At 42.1% G+C, this 19,233-nt stretch overlaps 2 protein-coding genes across 2 annotated transcripts in view; one reads left to right on the top strand and one right to left on the bottom strand.

Moving 5' to 3' along the window:
- Positions 1-6,089: 6,089 nt before the first annotated feature.
- The window catches only part of cacna2d4b (calcium channel, voltage-dependent, alpha 2/delta subunit 4b), a 35,377-nt gene continuing 22,233 nt past the window's right edge, over positions 6,090-19,233 (bottom strand). Inside the window, exons 27-39 of the mRNA XM_080841482.1 lie at positions 13,504-13,565; positions 13,283-13,297; positions 13,066-13,110; positions 12,618-12,680; positions 11,603-11,673; positions 11,260-11,335; positions 10,280-10,332; positions 9,987-10,042; positions 9,630-9,650; positions 9,230-9,347; positions 8,570-8,718; positions 7,207-7,277; positions 6,090-7,002 (exon numbers count right to left, since the gene is read on the bottom strand). Coding sequence (XP_080697608.1) covers positions 6,910-7,002; positions 7,207-7,277; positions 8,570-8,718; positions 9,230-9,347; positions 9,630-9,650; positions 9,987-10,042; positions 10,280-10,332; positions 11,260-11,335; positions 11,603-11,673; positions 12,618-12,680; positions 13,066-13,110; positions 13,283-13,297; positions 13,504-13,565 — 893 coding nt within the window. The 3' untranslated portion in view covers positions 6,090-6,909. The remainder of the gene's footprint in view (positions 7,003-7,206; positions 7,278-8,569; positions 8,719-9,229; positions 9,348-9,629; positions 9,651-9,986; positions 10,043-10,279; positions 10,333-11,259; positions 11,336-11,602; positions 11,674-12,617; positions 12,681-13,065; positions 13,111-13,282; positions 13,298-13,503; positions 13,566-19,233) is intronic.
- lrtm2b (leucine-rich repeats and transmembrane domains 2b) lies at positions 17,293-19,037 on the top strand (the record flags this gene model as incomplete). Its single annotated transcript, XM_080841480.1, has 3 exons — positions 17,293-17,338; positions 17,548-18,225; positions 18,565-19,037. 3 exons carry the CDS (start codon positions 17,293-17,295, stop codon positions 19,035-19,037), a joined length of 1,197 nt encoding a protein of 398 aa, XP_080697606.1.

The following is a 19,233-nucleotide window of genomic DNA, read 5'->3' as shown; positions in this document are numbered from 1 at the left end:
TACCACCAGATCAGGACCCTGTCATGGCCAGCCCAATTTCGAGACCTGAATCCCATAAAAAAAACTCTGAAATGTGATCAAGAGGAAGATGGATGGTCACAAGCCATGAAAAGAAGCCGAGCTGCTTGAATTCTTGCGCCAGGAGTAGCATAAAGTCACCCAACGGCAATGTGAAAGACTGGTGGAGAGCATGCCAAGACACATGAAAGTTGTGATTTTAAATCAAGGTTATTCCACCAAATATTGATTTCTGAACTCTTCCTAAGTTAAAGCATTAGTATTGTGTAGTTTAAAAATGAATATGAGCTTGTTTTCTTTGCATTATTCGAGATCTGAAGACATTGCATCTTTTTTGCTATTTTGACCAATTGTCATTTTTCTGCAAATAAATGATCTAAATGACAATATTTTTATTTGAAATTTGGTAGGAATGTTGCCAGTAGGTTATAGAATAAAACAAAAATGTACATTTTACTTTAACACATACCAATAAATAGTAAAACCAGAGAAACTGATAATTTTGAAGTGGTCTCTTAATTTTTTCCGCGGCTGTACAACCTGGAGACACTGTTCTTTGCAAGAACCTACACAAGTCAGGGCTTGACACTAACTTTTTGGCTTAGGAGCACTGTGCTCCTAACCCAGAAAAATTGGGAGCACCAGAAAATATCTAGGCGCACCACTATAAAAAGTTGGCCGAACGAAGTAATACTACTATTGATCAATGTTAACAACCTGGAATATCATGTTGGAACAGATTATAAAAGGAAAGGCATGACCTTGCTTAGGCCTACATTGCTTAGGCCTACATCGACTCCGAGGCCAGACTTTTCGTAATTGTAACAGGTCAGGGCCCAACAGACACTCCGCTTATTTTAGTTTATCTATATTCCATTAGGCTAATTTAATCTATAATCCATTAATTCTAATAAATAAGCGAACATCAGCACCTGCTACAGGTGGAAGCCTAGAAATTATTAAAAGAAAATCTAACTCTAGATATTGCATCAAAATTGTATTGTGCACCAAAAAACAACAAAAAATCAAACACAGAACTTAGTTGCAGTAGGCCTAGGCCTATTTGTGCCCAGCAAACAAGCAAGGCAATAACACCATAATATACCCAAAAGATAGCATGCACTCAAATCAAGTGATAAAACAAGACCACTCAGCTAGGCCTAATTAAAATAGGTGATGCTTCAGACATGCAAACAAATAGGTTCAAATGATGTTCAATATAATGATTCAAATAATTGGAAAAATTATTTAAATCTGTGGCTACAATCTATTATCAACATAAATAGCACTTCCTGGGCAGTAGTTCGAATTGGTAGCTCTTCACAGAAAGGCATGTCCTCTTGGAGAAAAACACTCCAATAATAACGCACAAAAAACAGCACTAATGCAGCTTTACTGCGTTTTGGTAGTAGTTCTTTCGCTTAAGAAACTTCTCAATTTCTCCGCTAATATCGCCACAGACTGGTCTAGTTATTTTCCTAGGGAAGTCGTGGAGTGTGGGTTGGCGACCATCTAACCTGGGACTGTTTTCTGTCGGGTGCTTTTCATTAAGGTGATCACTTAAAGACGAGCTGCTTCTGTGCTAGCTAAATTTAGCTTTCAAATGCTCCATACAACTTTAGTTTGGTCGATTGTTCCGTCATTTTGCCTCTTAAATAGAAAACTTTCCGCTCAGCTCTCCCCATCTTCCACTACCGCTTCGTTATCTCCTGTCTAAATGACTGCAGGCACGCGGCGGTTTCGTGTCGTGTCAAGGCAAACCGAAAGTAAACAAAGTTGCGTTACCTGCGTTAAAATATTTAATCGCATTCAGCCCGTCAACAATAATATCATAGATTAACGCATTAACGTTGATAGTCTGAATTAATATTGTTGTCAAGTAAAAATCAGTTCTTCTTGGAAAATTAGTGGGGGGGGAAAACACCCTGAAACCCGCAATTTTTGCCTATTTCTATAGGCACACGCGTGCGACTGTGATTTCAAATCAAGTCGCACGGCCAAAATTCCAGTCGCATGTGCGACCAGATCAGTCGCACTGGCAAGCCCTGTTGTACCGGACAAACGGTTGTGAGGATCAAAATTATTTTCAATATTTTTTATGAGGCTCGGCCTGAAGATCATCTCTGGTGATTTTGAGGAAGATTTGCCAAAAATTGTAGGAGGAGTAGGCTTTCAAAGGTTTTTGATAAAACCGGAAATTGCGGAACATCTATATAAACGGAAATTGACGCCATATGGTGTGTTAAACCTTGATCCAAGTAATCCAATGGTACCTCATTTTTTTTTTAAAGGTCATACGGTTCAAAAGTTCCATGTGTTAACACAAGATCAACTTTGACCCATTGGTGGCGCTAGAGTGGTCTAATGGGAGACATGAAAATTGGTGTGAATAAACAAGGGACTGTCCTTAATGAGTGTGCCAAATTTCACAAAAAGTTACCATATGGTTCTAGGGGCTGCCATTGACTTCTATGGTACAAGAATAATAAAGCTTACAATAACAATAGGTTTTCTCCTGCCGGAGGAATCCTAATAAAGGGTTTTCTATTCTATTCTATTCTATGTGGGATGGCCGGACTTGTCTACTACGGGCCGCCCCTTGGCTCTTCCCATGCTCTTTAGTCAAGTGTTCTGAAAAAATCCTTAAGTGCCACAACACAAACATTGAGACAGAAAAAAAATCCCACATGCTGTCTGAGTTACATCAGAAGAAAGCTAGCCTGGATACCAGCCCAAACCCCGCCCACAACATTTTTGTTCTGGGAGATTTGGTCTGGCTTTGAGCTAGTTGGGAGACAATATCAGTTTTCAGCAAAACGATCTGACCAATGAAATTGTCAGAGCGGGCTTTGTACGATGATGGACAGATGATCAACCAATGCTTGAGTTGAATTAACCGGTAGATTTGAAATAGTACAAAGATGGCGGCGTCTCGGCCTGTTAGTGGGAAATATTTTATGTGAATTAACCTATCTACACAACTTTTTAAATGTCTACATTGACTCGGTTAGTTGTGTATGTGCAACACGAATGTTGCAGAGTATTGTTTGTCTTAACTAAAGCTCTCTAGACCATTATTGTAAGGTTATTGCTAAAGCTTAGACCAAAAATCCATTGAAACACATAGTAGCTAGCTAGCCTCACTGCTAATGAGTATAACGGGAGCAAGCATATCTCATAGATATTGACGGCGCATTCATTTTGAAAGAGGAACAGAGAAACGCGATTAAGGCATTTGTCGATTGAAAAGATGTTGCTCTAATTGGTTCTAGGTATCCAATTCAGCAAAGAGGCATTTTCTTTCCTGGTTTGTTGAAACACGCCCCATAATCACAGCCCAATGGGTCAGGATCAGACTCATATTCTGACTAGAATTATGAGTATGACATCGTCAGGCTAGAGGAAAGCACCAGTGTTAAAACATGCTAGGGCTCTTTTGGCAAGCCAGCTCTGGAGCCACTTTCTTAAACAGTCTGGGATTTCTCTTACCATCAAAAGAATAAATAATGTATTCCTTTTTTGAATGAATAGCTTTGACTGCTATTTTATGTCTGTCCCAGACAGTGGAAAGCACTGAAAAAAAAGCCAACACCTCTCCGCAATTCGTCAAACGCCCACCTTGACTTAGACGCATTCACAGACCATAAAAAATAGCCCACAACTGAGAATTAACATTGTGATGGCAAGACAGTGGTCTGTGATCTATTTGTTTTGAGGGAGATTCTCATAGCTCTTAGACTGTACTATAATGTCTAGCATTTTATTTTCCCTACCAAGGATTGTACAGGCAATAGTAAAACAGAGACTCGTTGAGTTGCCAACTGGAGAAATGAAGTGTAAACAGTCACATACCTCCCATTTCTTCACACAGTGTATGGAGATGCCAAAAAACAATTCAATTAATCTCTGGCAGAGAGAGCAGCAGCAAGAGGCTTAATATAATTGTGATTAGGACAGAGATGGAAAGAAAGCAAAATCATTTGAAGAACCGGAGAACGAGGGAGGTAGAAAGAGAGAGGAAAAAGTTGGAGAGAGAATAGACAAGAACATGAGCACCGTCCACATTCGGTAATGCATCTCCATAGAAACCGGCGCCACCACATATGGGTCCCTTGAAGAAAAGGTTTTGTGGTTCACACTGGTTTCTCTCTCAGTCTCGGGCACATGACGGTGATGTCACTTCCTGTGGCTTAGTTTGCTGTTGTGAACGCACTGGCCTAAACTCCAGTGGTTCGCAGCCTGGATCACAGTTTGACCAGCATGGACAGGTACCTGGTACCAATGAGTCCTGTAAAACCTGTGATTTCAGTTCAATTCAATTCAATTCAATTCAATTCAATTTATAAAGTGCCAAAACATTACAATTGTCTCAATTCACTCAGTTTGGGATATCATATTCACATAATCATATTTGGGATAGTTATGGATTGGCCCTTGATGCACCAGCAAATTTTGGAGCTGGTCCGAGTCGCCCTGGAGGTCAGCCATCAGACTGTAGGTACTTTACAGGCCTGAACATCTGTCTATTAGGATGCGGGTGTTAATCACTGATGACCTTTGAGTAGTGTCCTTAATATAATCTTCTTGACGGACCACCCAGTGCATGATTAGTGCAAAGTAAAATTATTTTTAAAAATCTATGAGCTGAATATATAATTCTATACCTCAGACACACACACATTTACTTTCATATAATTACTTTAAATTCATTAGAATAATATGGTTTATGACATGTTGTACATGAAAAAATACTTTTCAAATATGGTGGTATTTGTATAATTGGGCTAAACATAATTATCCTCAGCTTTTGTACCTCTGCGTTGAGACAGTCATATCCATCCCGTGAAGGACAGGGGGATCAGTAGTCTCACGTGTGCTTGAAAGACCAAAAGGGGAGAAGCAGCATATATGGTGGAACTAGTCCAGTCACCTGACTTGTCTGGAACTGTGGAGGCTGCTGACTACCCTTATGTATGTGGGTCAATCTGAAAAGTCATATTTTCAGCCAAGTATAATATTTTATCAGGCAGAAAGATTCAGGTATCTCTTTTAAAACATGATAGAGCAAAGAGCAAGGGGGGAAAAAATCATGATGTAGAGAAAGCATAATTTACATACAGCTGTGAGTGAAGATTTTGGAGGGTCACTTTTTGTAGTGGCGTCTCATATTCTTATTTTTAAAGGAACAATATGTCAAATATTTACTGGACTGACTCACACAGTCCATTCAAGTTAATATGATGACATAACAACACTGACAACAACTGCTCCTCTCTGCCACTTTCTCTCGCTCGTCCTCTCTGCCACTTTCTCTCGCTCGTCCTCTCTGCCACTCTTTCTCTTGCTCGTCCTCTCTGCCACTCTTTCTCTAGCTTGTCCTCTCTGCCACTCTTTCTCTAGCTTGTCCTCTCTGCCACTCTTTCTCTAGTTTGTTCTCTCTTCCACTCTTTCTCTCGCTCGTCCTCTCTTCCACTCTTTCTCTAGCTCGTCCTCTCTGTCGCCTCTCGCATCACCTGCTCCTGTTCAGCCCTCACCTGCTTCACTCACCAGTGAGGGCACTTCAAATCTGAGATTTGAGTACAGAAGGCTACTGCTCCGAAATAAATGTGAAATGATTTATACGTTATCTGTTAAATTGACAAATATTTTATCAAGGAAAGTAGTAACTCCAACTCCAGAGTGTGTATTTTCAGAGCAGTGGGCTATTGTTTTCGTGTTCAGCTTTGGTTAGCGTACATAGCCAGCCATGCATCTTGCTAACATTGACAGTTATAAAAAAAAATGACATGATCTGGTTTATAATTTTCAAACAATGTCTACATTAGCAGATCATTTTACAGCTTGTTTCCATTGTCAAAGTTTCATTCACACATTCACACAGATATGGAACTTCACTATTCATTCATGCTTTGATCGGGAAGCAGATAGCAGCTAAAAGAGACTTTTTTTTTTAGCAATGAGTTAGCTTACAACCAGCTCAAAGTTACACACATTTGCTTGCCGAAACACAAGTTTATAAAGTTTATTTGAAAAAGAAGATAACTGAAAAAACACAAAGGTGGAGTAAGAAATACATTTTTGGTAGTCATGCATTTTAGAATGAGTAAGAATCTTGCTTCCCTATCAGTGCTTTCTATATGGATTCTTTCGTCAATCTACAAACATGTTTAAGATTATCAGCTGCTTAAGCCTTAGCAAGGCCTGCTAGTCAAGTCTACATGAAACAGACCAGTGAACATCCCTGCTGACTGCTGTCATACATAGAGGAATCCTAACAGGTCATCCATGTTGTCTGCTGTCACACAGAGTATTCATATCAGGTCATTTGAGTTAAGCATCACATCACAGTCTTGTCATGACCTCTGGTGTCCTTTCACCGCAGATTAACTAACATGCTTCTGTTCACATGAGTAAACGCACAGTGTCACTTTACTCTATGACAAGGAAGCAGGATCAGTTGGTTGTTTTCCTTTAAAGTCCAACCCAATGTTTTTATTCTCAAGATCTCTGTGTGAAATGTTTGAGATTGCAGTGCCACCTGAAGTCCAGTAGAGGTCCTTGTACTCCAGCTTTACGGTGTTCTGCAAATAACTGTTCTCAGAACCCATTTTGTCCGGAGATTGTGTGATGTGTTATTTGGCCTTTAGTCACTGAGTTCATGAAGTTACCTACACTCTATTCGGAATAGGATGGAAGAATATGAATCGGTAATAAAATAGCTCCTTTTGGATCATTTTGGATGCTTATACATTTTTCTGCTGTTACAAACAGATTATTGTATTAAATGGAAAATTACAGTAACAATATATTTCCAGAACTGCTCTTTAGTTTTTGCTCTCAGTCACTTCCATCTAGGAGTCTTCCATTGGAGGAAGGCCCGTGTTCTTCCCATCATCGCAGACCTAGTGAAGTCACCAAGGATGCAAACAGGAGAGCCACTGATATACTGATCTCACAAGCTCCTCCACAATCCTTTGAACTTTCCTGCAATCAGAGAGTTAAATCCATTATCAAGTAAAATATTTTCTTTAAATATTGTATACCAAAACACTGAAACACAAAGACATACTGAGGATTTCCCAAACTAAATTTGTCTTTTTAATTTGTATATCTCCTCATTGCTTTTGTGGTAATGTGCTAATGTGATGCCAATGGAAAGATGGCTCTGGCTAAAGGGTACGGCCTTACATGAGGATGGTAAGCATGGCAAGACACTGGACGCCGGCGGATCTTCTGAGATTTCATCCTGTTACACTTCACTGTGGCGTTATGTGCAGAGGGGTTAAGGGTCATACAATTACAGTGGGCTTCTCTCAAATATTCTTGCAGCCCTGGAAACTGAATAACTGAGCTGTGGTCATCATAGCCTGAGTGCCCAGAGATGGAGAAAGAAAATGTTCAACCTTCTTCTGTAAGAGTAAAAGGGCTTAAAATATATTGGCCAAACAGATTAAATATAAGTGGGAAACTAACATTTAAAATATTTACATTACAGAAGATGAAAACCACTAACTGGTCACACATGTGCCAAAAGAAATATGCATTATTGTCATTTCTGTCACTTTTACTGGCCTACTCCCAGCACCTGCAGCAGGTGATATTGTCACCTGGAATTTTAATCAAATGAGAACGGGACAAAAATAGATCAAGGTCAATTTATCTATTTTGATATAGTTTGATGCAGGCAGTCAAAAAAAAAACTCTAACAGCAGAATGATAATCACATTAGTGGATGGGTGGACAAAGAGGCAGATAGACAGAGTGATAACCATAAGGTGCCCACACGTTACACAACAGGGATGGATCCGGAACAAAAACGGTAAGGGTGCTTTATAAATGAATGAGGGGGTGCAATGCACCTTAGGTACCCATGCACATCAGGGCCTGTTGCACAGTGCACTGATTGATTTGCCACAGTCTTACTGCTGTTATGGATCTACTGGGGTTCATTTGAACTTGGGATGAGCAGGATCATGTGACTACAATAACTACAGTTGGGACACTGATTGGATTAGTTCATTAGTATTTGGTGTGTTACAAGAAATTATGGGAGTATTTTTTCTTCAATGTAATTTTTGTTTGTATCCATGATAATTAAAAATACAAAATGTAATATTAACAATAGGCCTGTGTCGGCAAATGGTTGGAAAAAGTTCAATCACGCACAACTGCATGGCAAGAACTCTCATCCCCAGTTAAAATGAACTCTTGTAGCCACAGAACACCAGCCCTTTGGTGAAATTACTTGTCAGTACTGGTTTACATTTTGCCTGATTTTTGGATTTCTCTGCCTGTTGTTTTGGATTCTGCTTTACTTCTGAATCTCTGGTTGTTGACCTCTGTCTGGATATTGGACTCTGTTTTTTGTTCAATTGTTTGCCTGTTTTGAGACTCTCTGGTGTCAAATTCTGCCTGTTTCTAGTTTAGTATTTGTGCCTACGTTTTGAAAGACTTCCCTGTGTTTTTCCCTGTTACCTGATAGTGTATAAAACTCACTTAAGGTCCAAATGTAGCTGCGTCTGAATCCCACTTTATACCCTGACAATAACACAGTAAAGAATAGCATAACATTTGGAAAGGATATATTTGACTTCCTTTGGGTCCAACGTGATGGGTGAATACTGGCGTGAACAGTCACAGTCCGCTTGTACAACCACCATCACCAGATTTGTGTTACGGATCTGCTGCAAAACAAACATCCTGGAACAAAGAATAAGTATGTAAGGTCACTGTTATACGCTGCTGACTCTCTCTCTCTTCATCTTAATCCTACGTGACATGCTTAATCCTACATGCCATTTTGAAAAGTAATTTTTGTATTTTATGCCTTTATCCAATGCAGTCTCATAACTTGTGAGAGGCTGGCAAGGGAAAACTCTGGAAAATGCCAGGTTTCTACTGCTACACCATGGACAGTAACTGGATAACCTCTCTCTACTTAAGTATAGTCATTACACGGTTTAAAATCACAGTACCAAACACTGTGCCAAACAACAGCACAAGAGGTGACAGCAGAACTGCGGATAAAGCTCCACAGCTGTATAGTTGCAACTCTGTGTAACTAATAGCTTGCTACTGAAACAGCATATCCACTAGCCTAATCACTTTTACTACCACCATCTAGCTACTATCTCCTGTCAGCATAACGTATAGCTTTCAGGGTGACCTGTGACGGGAGACCTGTCTCTCCACGCTAACCTCTCGCACTTACTTCTGACAGCGGCCACATTTGATGATGCTGTTGGTCTCAGTTATGGATGTCTCGTACATGAAGCCGGGGTACTCAGTGTCACAGGGCTGCATGAAGTCTACCTTCTTTTGCTTATGGCCTGGAAAGTGAGCATTCACCAGTTACACTGACACCGACCCAACATATGCTCACAAACCCTCCTTGTTTTTCCTTCTTTCTCTCTCTCCGTTTCTCTCACTCACTCTCTATCTCGCACAGGTACCCACACACACACACACACACACAACCACCCACCCACACACACACACACACAAAGTGTGCCACCCTCACCACTAAGGCTCGGCCTAAGCACTAATATGACTAGTTGTTACACCAAGCCAAGCATAACGGGGCAATGTGATGGTATGACATGGTTACTTACCTGCATGGTACCCAGACTTGGCTGTGTGAGCACAATGGGACAGAGGAAGATGAGAACACAGCAGGGTGATGAAAGAGCAATGATGAAGGATAGGATGGAGGAAATGAGAGAGGCCACAGTATGAAATTAGTGTAGAGGATTTATGAAGCTGGCAACATGAAGTTGTGCAAAAATCCCTCCTTTTTTTCAGGGCAAAGGAGCTCATCCACTTTTTTTCATCAATTTTTTTCTATCTAATACACATATTGACGGTCAAGTGACGCTTTAATCTTCCATAATTTTAGAAGGCTTTAAGCTTCTTTAACTTCTCATCTTTTGCAGCAAAGTCGCAGGACGCACGGAAATGCCACAACTTACCATCTGCCACATGGTCAGAGTGCCAAAGTCCAAAGATGTTGAATTCCAACAAATACCTTCAAGTAAAATCAAAACAAATAAGTGTGACAGTTTTATAACTAACTAAATGTGATCCAACACACAAATCATAAAAATTACTTAATGTATTAATTAAATTGAATCTTTAATTTAAGATACAATTTAATTCATTAAGACATGTTTTCATGGTTATATGTTTCCGAAATGCAGAAAAAAAAAATAGCCACCGTTTCTAGAGTCAAATGAAAACTATCCAAAACCATAAGAGCACTCACAGCATGAAGTTGGACATGAACCACTTAACCACAGTCATCAAGTTATAGAAAGGCTGTAGAGAAAGGGATGGAATAGAAATGATGAACATTTGATGTCTTTTCATACTCTTGTGTATTGCAATAGTAATGACAACTAGTGTGGTGTGCCTACTGTCCTCAACATTGCTCTCTGGAGCAGCGGCAGTCAAAGAGCCTTCTTAAGGTGTTATGTGGTGTGACCATCCAGTGCTAGTGGTGAGTGTGGTGTTACCATCCAGTGCTAGTGGTAAGTGTGGTGTTACCAGCCTTTGCTAGTGGTAAGTGTGGTGTTACCAGACTGTGCTAGTGTGGTGTTACCATCCAGGGCTAGTGGTAAGTGTGGTGTTACCATCCAGGGCTAGTGGTAAGTGTGGTGTTACCAGCCTGTGCTAGTGGTAAGTGTGGTGTTACCAGCCCGTGCTTGTGGTAAGTGTGGTGTTACCATCCAGTGCTAGTGGTAAGTGTGGTGTTACCAGCCTGTGCTAGTGGTAAGTGTGGTGTTACCATCCAGTGCTAGTGGTAAGTGTGGTGTTACCAGCCTTTGCTAGTGGTAAGTGTGGTGTTACCAGCCTGTGCTAGTGGTAAGTGTGGTGTTACCAGCCTGTGCTAGTGGTAAGTGTGGTGTTACCAGCCCGTGCTTGTGGTAAGTGTGGTGTTACCATCCAGTGCTAGTGGTAAGTGTGGTGTTACCAGCCTGTGCTAGTGGTAAGTGTGGTGTTACCATCCAGTGCTAGTGGTAAGTGTGGTGTTACCAGCCTTTGCTAGTGGTAAGTGTGGTGTTACCAGCCTGTGCTAGTGGTAAGTGTGGTGTTACCATCCTGTGCTAGTGGTAAGTGTGGTGTTACCAGCCTGTGCTAGTGGTAAGTGTGGTGTTACCAGCCTGTGCTAGTGGTAAGTGTGGTGTGTTTTGGTAAGCATGTGCTAGTGGTAAGCCCTGAAGGCTGGGGAAACAGGGAACTCACACTAAGCAGAGGCCGAGCATCACTTGAATGGCCATGAGAAGTCCTGCACATGGCCTGATAGTCATACAGCAATACCCTGCATTATGGAAAATAATAGTCAATCACAACCGCAAACATCCCACTGATACACACACAGTCAGACAAGCACACAAATGTGGGCAAACTGCCTTTGGGAAACCCTAAAAAAAGCTTAATTTATATTACAAATTATTATTATTATTTGTATGACAAATCAAATAAAAAAAAAAACAGTATATAATATATAGAATAAATCAACATAGTTCTATCCATATACTATATTGTATAATGCAGGATATAAGGCCTGGTTACATGACCCTCTTACCTCTTGTACAAGCCAGTTTTAAGAAGCTGTGCCATCACTGACCCATCCACTTCCCCGAAGAATCTACCAACCTGATAAAGATAGAGCAGATTTCACCCACTCATAAATAATGATCTGGCTGTGTGTCTGTGTGTGTGTGTGTGTGTGTGTATGTTTATCCCCGTATATCCAGCAAAAAAACACAAACACTGAACCCGTTTCCCTGTTTCATGGAGCCTGCCAGACGGAATTAGTGTGACATAACAGTATGCTTGATTGAGTGGCCCTGAGTGTGATGCTGTTGGATGGGCTCCACTGGAAGGAGACGAGACTGGCGCAGAGGTAGGCACAGCAGGCAGGAAGCCCTCCCACAGTGAATATTCCATGCCGCACCAATAACATGTCCACCACACACATGTTCAGCTTACGCAATAAAAAGAGAACCTATCCATTGTGTCCAGCTGCTGGGGGTCTATGGAGAGCACTCTATACTAAGCCATGTTCACCTCACAAGTGCACACACACACACAATAACACACACGATAACACACACACACACTCTTTGATGTGCTGCCATACAGATGCCCTTGGTCCCTGTCCACCGTGATGCAGCTGTGCAGGATTAGGCACCATACGTGTCCTGCAACGCCAGATGCTCCAGACGCTGTTTATAGCACATATGTTATACCATCCCCCCTTTACACACTCACTCTCATATTAATATGCCATGATACATACACGCATACACACACACACACACACACACACACACACACACACACACGTGCACACACTCACTCTCATATTAATATGCCATGATGCATACATACATGCAGACACAGACGTACAGCTGGCATCTAATTCCTTACTAACACTGCAATGTTTCTATTTTTAAAAGTTTTTTGTTGCTTCCATATTTAGATTTTTGTAATATGTCTCACCATGAAAACATGGAGCAAATGTTGTATTGGTTGGTGTGTATGATAGTGATTTTCAGTGAAAGTGAAAAGGGCACTCTGGGCTAGTTTATACTCACATCATTGTTCTCTTTGGAGATCAGAATGAATCCATTGTGGTCAACAATGTAGCAGTTGAGGTCCTAAAAGCAAAGCAGAGAGACAAACATGACTCCAGACTGCAGTGTGGCATCTTGTAGTTATTTTAGAGGTGCAAGCCTTATTATGTGCCAACTGCTTTTCAGTGTAACAAACACAAACACACACACAGATTTAGCCTGGATGTCACTGTGAGCAAGGGTGTTCTGCTGCAAATCAGAGTTGACTGTAAGGTTGGCTAGGGTGGCTTCTCCACATGGACATGACTCATACTGTACAGTGCACGTGAACTGAGGGTTGAGTCTTATGGGAGTCTCTCTCACTCAACTGATAACACAGTTCATCACAATGGGACAGATTGAGTTCATTTGAGCGATAATGTGAAGGTGCCTTAACATAAGAACTTGTGCGAGTGATATGTGAACTTACTATGCTGTCACAACTGAGAGGACAGACACCTTCCACATTGCTGCACTGCAGAAAGAAATGACAGAAGAGAAATAAGGAAATAAATAAATGCACAGTATATGTACAGTGATAACCACATAGAGTGTAAATGCATAACCTTCGAGTCTGTATTCAACTGTGAACAAAAAGCACTTAAATTGAACTTTCAGGAATAAAGTACATTAAGCTGTCTACTTACGTCTGTGTCATTGGACTGCCCAAAGGCGTGAAGGGAGAAAGTATAAATGAGAGATGCATTATTATATAAGTTGAATAGCAATAACCATGACAAATTGTGTATTGTGTGCTTGTGGTCACTGGTGTGTGTCAATGTGTGTGAGAGTGGGTGACATTGTTTATGTATGTGTGTGTGTGAAAGAGAGACTAAGTGAGATTTGGCCCTTTGCAGCAGTAACTTACCTGAATTGCAATAGACAACAGCAGGTCCTGCAGTGAAGATAATGACATTTGGACTCCGATAGCTGGATTAAAAAGCAGAAGAAATTGTGATGTTGAAATAGGAATGTCCCAATCTGTGGGTTCAGTGAGAGTATGCCGATGGCCAGTGAGCAATGTTTTTTTTTTTTTTTTTTAAAGGTCTGCCTTGAAGAGAAAAGTTTCCTCCCTCCTCTAAACACATCCTACCACTCTCACAGCTTTAATTCCCCTCTTCCTCCCTCCCTCCCTCCCTCCTCCTCCTCCTCCTCCTCTCACTCCCGCTCTCTCTCTCTCTCTTTCTGCCACACATCCATTTCCACAGTAAGCTGTGACACACTCATATGCTTATCTCAGATCAGCCGAGATCAACTCGTGCGCACACACACTTGCAGAAAGAGAGCGAGTGAGTGAGTGCAAGAGAGAGTGACTATATAGCTGTGTGTGAGAGGGGGTCGCAGGAGAGAGAGAGAGAGAAAGAGAGAGATAGAGGGAGGGGGTGATGTCCTGAAAGAGGAAAGCATTTCCCAGATGCTGGGATGTCCACTGGCGGAGCGGCAGTCTAAACATCAGCCAGAGAGACACGAGATGCGCGGACTGGGACTCTGACTACAGGACATGAATATCCATCACCCATGGGGAGCACAAAGAGGACTTTTTCAACACTATTATAATGTATTTCTAGCAAACAAATGCAAAATGCAATTTCGTATTCTTTAGAGAAAACACAAAGAGCTCCCAGATGAAGAGCAGAAGGTGAGTGGAAACTCTTTATAAGCTTAGTCGACAATTACAAACTGACATTGTGGTGCTAGTAATGTGAATACATCAATACCTAGATTACAAAAATGTTTAAATATATTAATACTATACTTCTCATAAACATTGAAGACTGTGACCACATACAGTAAATATTGATATTATATCTACACATACATGTTTATGTCAATAACAGATACGTGTTAGCATGTGTCATTATGCGTTTGTGTACTTTCAACTCCATTTGTGCCTGACGACTGGACATAGTCGCTGATCACCCCTGTCCCACTGCTGTGCTTTATGAAAGTTGATCTGCACCTCAGACATACCGTACCACTTAGATTTCATGCTCCCCGGGACCTCTTCATCCATGGTCTGGCATGGATGACCTCAACCCTTTTACTCTGATTAAGCCCCAAACAGCCCCAAACAGACTTATCAGTCCAGTGCAGTGTGTGAGCAAATGGGTTTTGGCTGTCTGATTGTGGTTCGTTTACACGTGGGTGATCCTGTGCGATGCCCGCCGATGATCTCTAAGCTCCACCAGGTTGCTCTCTCGCTCTTAAGAACACAGAGGGCTTCATAAATACCACAGAGCTGAAATCATAATCCAAAGCAGCAAATAACCAGTAGTGATTATGGCTGATATATTAACGATAATTTTAACTGCCAGAAAAAAAAGAGAGAAAAAACAGTTAACTAAAAGAAAAGGAAAGGCCAATAAATGTTTGTCATGCAGCATGACTAGTTGTTCATTTGGTGCAGATGAAGCAGGTTATTGAAACATTTGCAGCAGTAATGAAGTTTAAAACAGCCGTCTTCACTTCCCAGTTCACTAAGTGTAATGCTTACGGTTATTAATGTCCCTGCCACCAAAAAATAGCAGGAGAGCCACTCATGAGTGACAGTCGGCCCCTGAGTGCACCTCTGGGAACGTCTCCATTCGGAGAAAGAGTTGCAGCTTCCTTCTGCTATGACAAAGGACAAGCCTGAGGGCCAGCACTTAATGGCTTTCTACAAGAGCTGGAGTGCATGAGAGACCATCTCTCTTGTCCTAAAAAGTCACTCAGTCATTCAGTCAGTGTGCTACATTGCACATGTGTCTGCTCAAAGGGACACAAAAGAACAAAACCCTTGTAGTAGCATGAACTTCCTACGTACGGAGATGTTATTTGAGAAAGAAAAGGAAAGAAATATTTCCAACTGATTGCAAGCTGAGTGTAACAACGTCACATTCTCAGAGTCATCAGCTTCCATTCCATCCTTTCCATTTGAAAAAAGAGTTGTGATGTTTGCCAGAGACAACAGGCCCAAAGAGTATGTAGCACTGACTATAATTATATACTGCACCGATACACTGATAGAAATACTGATTTACTAATACTGATAGAAATACTGACATTTATAGAAAATGGCTATGAAAAAAAATCAGAAAGCAAGGTCCAATTTCCTACTTGCACACTTGAAGTAGGTTCTTTATATCTCCTATAACTCCTCTAAATGCCTCAAAGAATCCTCTCCTCCATCTCAAGAGATATTCACAGTTCATGGTGAAGACACTCAGAGACTCATCATACAACACTAGCACAAAGTTGAATCTGAATCAAAATTGACAAACATGTATGTAAAGATCCTCCAGTGTGGACAAAGCTTTTCAGCATCAGACATGACTGTTGGATGTGCACCATGGTCATTTCCTTGGTTATTTACCCTCCTGTGGCTACCTAGCTGTGCATGTTCCACTGAAAGACAATTCTACACAACTCTGGAACAGTAAAAGATATTTGTTTTAGATATTAGATATTAGTTCCACAAGAATTGAGACCCCCTGATGGACAGCGTACATGTGTATTTGTTGAGTGAGTCCACAACTTTCCTAACACAACTGAGATCAAGCATACAGCAAACATACATAGCAAGACAGCTAAGTTATTACTGACTAGTCCAACAGAAAGAAGGCCAGCCCGGCATCTGACTAGCTCGGTTATTTGTTCGGTCTATTGCTCGGTTTCTCTGTTTTTTCTTCTTCCTATCCTCTGACAAACATATTCCTTGGTTTCTTCGTCGCCTCTTCCATGATGTCCATGCAGAGAATACTGCGCTAGCATCCTCTTATAGCTAGTGCATGGATAAAGTGTTACGTCGAGGTCTTGTGCCCTGTCCCCCAAAGTTACATACAGCAATACAGGGCGCACCAGGCGTGCTGTGGCAGTGGCACAGATATCCTTCTCTGTCTTACAAGTCAGTTTTCCACCCAAATGATTTTAAAGCAGTTATTTTAAGGTAAATTGTTGCATAATGTTACTTTAAGAGATGACGTCTTAAAGTAGTACACTTGTCAGACAATGTCAGTGCTATATGGAGTTCTTTCTAGGAATCTGAAAAGTCAACAGACCTTGCAGCAGCAGTCACTCCCATCTTTTATTACAGTGGGGCTCCTTTTATATTCAGTTCTTAAATATAGGCATGCTTGCCCCTGTGGGCTGAAAGGAAGAGCTGAATATGAAATCCTTTTGACCACTGAATTCGAGAGAGTTTGTCCTTCATGAGTCTTAGTTAGTAGCCTTTCATTTCTTTGGCAATGCATTACAAGCATAGGGTTTTTTTTCTCACACGTACATTTTGTAGGTAGAACATGTTGTGCATTATCAAATTTGATGTTTGTCGTTTAACATCTTAATTCCATTACGTTACTGTCTTAAACGTTTCACTAAAACTGAACTAGCATAAAGAAGTCCAAGTCACATGACTACAAACTATGCAGAAAGTTCTGACATGCATGTGAGGACACAACAGAATATGACTCCAAAAACATCAGACCCTACAATTTCCAAAGTTTTGTCAACCATTGTATCCACTCCTGACGTTTTTCTTTTGTTCTCTTTGGTTGTGTCTGGCAGCACCAGATCATAGAGGAGCTACTCCTGTGGAGATCGGATCCAACCCGTTTAACATGAAGGCCAGAAGAGCGGTTGATGAAGAGTTTAGTGCTGGGCCATGATGTGCTGATCAGACATGTGGTTCCTCACTAAGGTGACCAGGAACAGAATGCATGGACTGTGTAAGTCTTCAACTATATTCCTTCACAAAAACCTCAAATTTCAAATGGATTACCACCAATTGTACTGAATAATAGGACAGAAAAACCACAGAGTGTAAAGTAATGATTAGTTATCATCATTCCCAAACCTCTGTGTTATCGATTGTCCTGGGTTATTAGGAGCTTTCAATTTCACTAAAAGTCACTAAAAGCCTTTTTTCCCATCCTAGCTCTTGCAGCATATGCATCTCTCTTTTGCCTGCTGGGGACATTAACTGTCATTGGAGGCTGCCCCTCTACCTGTGTCTGTGCAGGCACCGATGCAGTCTGCAATGACCAGAGCACAGCCTCTTTGCGCCTCATCATTGCTCAGCTACCCCAAGGTATTTGCATCCTTCAGCTTTCAAGAAACAACCTCAGTGCTCTGGAGCCTGGGAGCTTCTCCAGCGTAAGCAGCCTGCAGAGCCTTGACCTCTCCAGTAATAATATCTCCTTGCTTCACACGAGGGCATTCTCTAATCTGAGCCGGCTAGAGAGGCTGGACCTCTCCAGTAACCCCTTGCTAGAGTTGCCTGCGGACCTCTTCAGTGAGCTTGGCAAGTTAACGGAGCTGGTCCTGAGCGACACGGGCCTGCACAGTCTCAGCACTGACCTGTTCCAGAGCCTAACACAACTCCAGCGTCTAGACCTGTCCCTGAACAGACTGAGCTCGCTGCCCCGAGGGCTACTGGGGGGGCTCCAGGAGCTCACGTGGCTCTCCCTGGCAGCCAACAGTCTGAGAAATGTGCAGCGGGCTGAGTTTGAGGCCCTCTCCGAGCTGCAGAGCCTCCTGCTGGTGGGAAACCCCTGGGAGTGTAACTGCAGCCTGGTGGAGTTCAAGCACTGGCTGGAGTGGATGCTCTACAGGGGTGAGTGAGCCTCTGTGAGGCGCATATAACATACAGTCAAGAGCTCAGGGACGGTGTAAAAGTGTCCAATGCTAATTTAACCTGCTACGCTTTTTGTAGCAGTGCAATATAAAAAATGCATGCATACAATTCCCAGAGTGCATGGCTAATTCTACAATGTTACCAGATGATTTCGATGGAGATGTAAGCAGAAAAGCGCAACCTTCTATGGAAGCGTAGATCAGACCCGAGGATGCAAGGCTAATTTTGAAATCTTTACTTGGCAGCAAACTAAGATGATTTGAATGAATATATGCTAACAGGAAATGTTTCTTTTTCCTTAACTCCATGAATGCACAGGGGGACAGGTGGACGCTCTGGAGTGCAGTCTGCCCAAAGGGCTGTGGGGCCGAGACATAAGGGCTGTCCCGGCCGAGATGTTCAGCCACTGCGTGCGAGACAGCTTCCCGCCCTGCTCCAGGGGCCCAGATGGCCAGGAGCCGGGGGGAGACGGGGCCCCTGACTGTGTGCGCCAGCGCTACAGGGCGGTAAGTGTGCGGCGGGCGGCAGCCACGGTGGTGGTGGCCGGGGTGGTGTGCGGCATTGTGTGTGTCATGATGGTGGCGGCGGCCACCTACGGCTGCATTTACGCCTCACTTGCCGCCAAGTACCAGAGGGAGAAGAACGGCAAGGGACACAAGCGGCCACCAGATGGCAGCGAGGAGAAAGACCTGGAGCAGGAGGAGAAGCGTGAGCTTCTGCCTGCCATAGCGAGAGAGACAGAGGTGATACCCCACGTTGAGGTGGTGCTGTCACGAGAGGTGTGTGTCTGACTAGTGTGATTAATGTCGTCACCACAGTCTCTGTTTTTTTGCTGTTCTTCTGAAAAAGAAGGGACTGTACCCAACATACCTTCCTCTGGCAGAAATAGACAGTCTGCTTTTTAGACACCTGACCTCTTCCTGTATTTTGTGTTATTGACTACCTTTTACTCTCATGTCCTGATTGAAGTAGGTTGGCTTAATAAAT

The sequence above is a fragment of the Sprattus sprattus genome, assembly GCF_963457725.1.
Source record: "Sprattus sprattus genome assembly, chromosome: 7".
Taxonomy (NCBI): Eukaryota; Metazoa; Chordata; class Actinopteri; order Clupeiformes; family Clupeidae; genus Sprattus; species Sprattus sprattus.
This window is presented reverse-complemented; position numbering and strand designations above follow the sequence as displayed.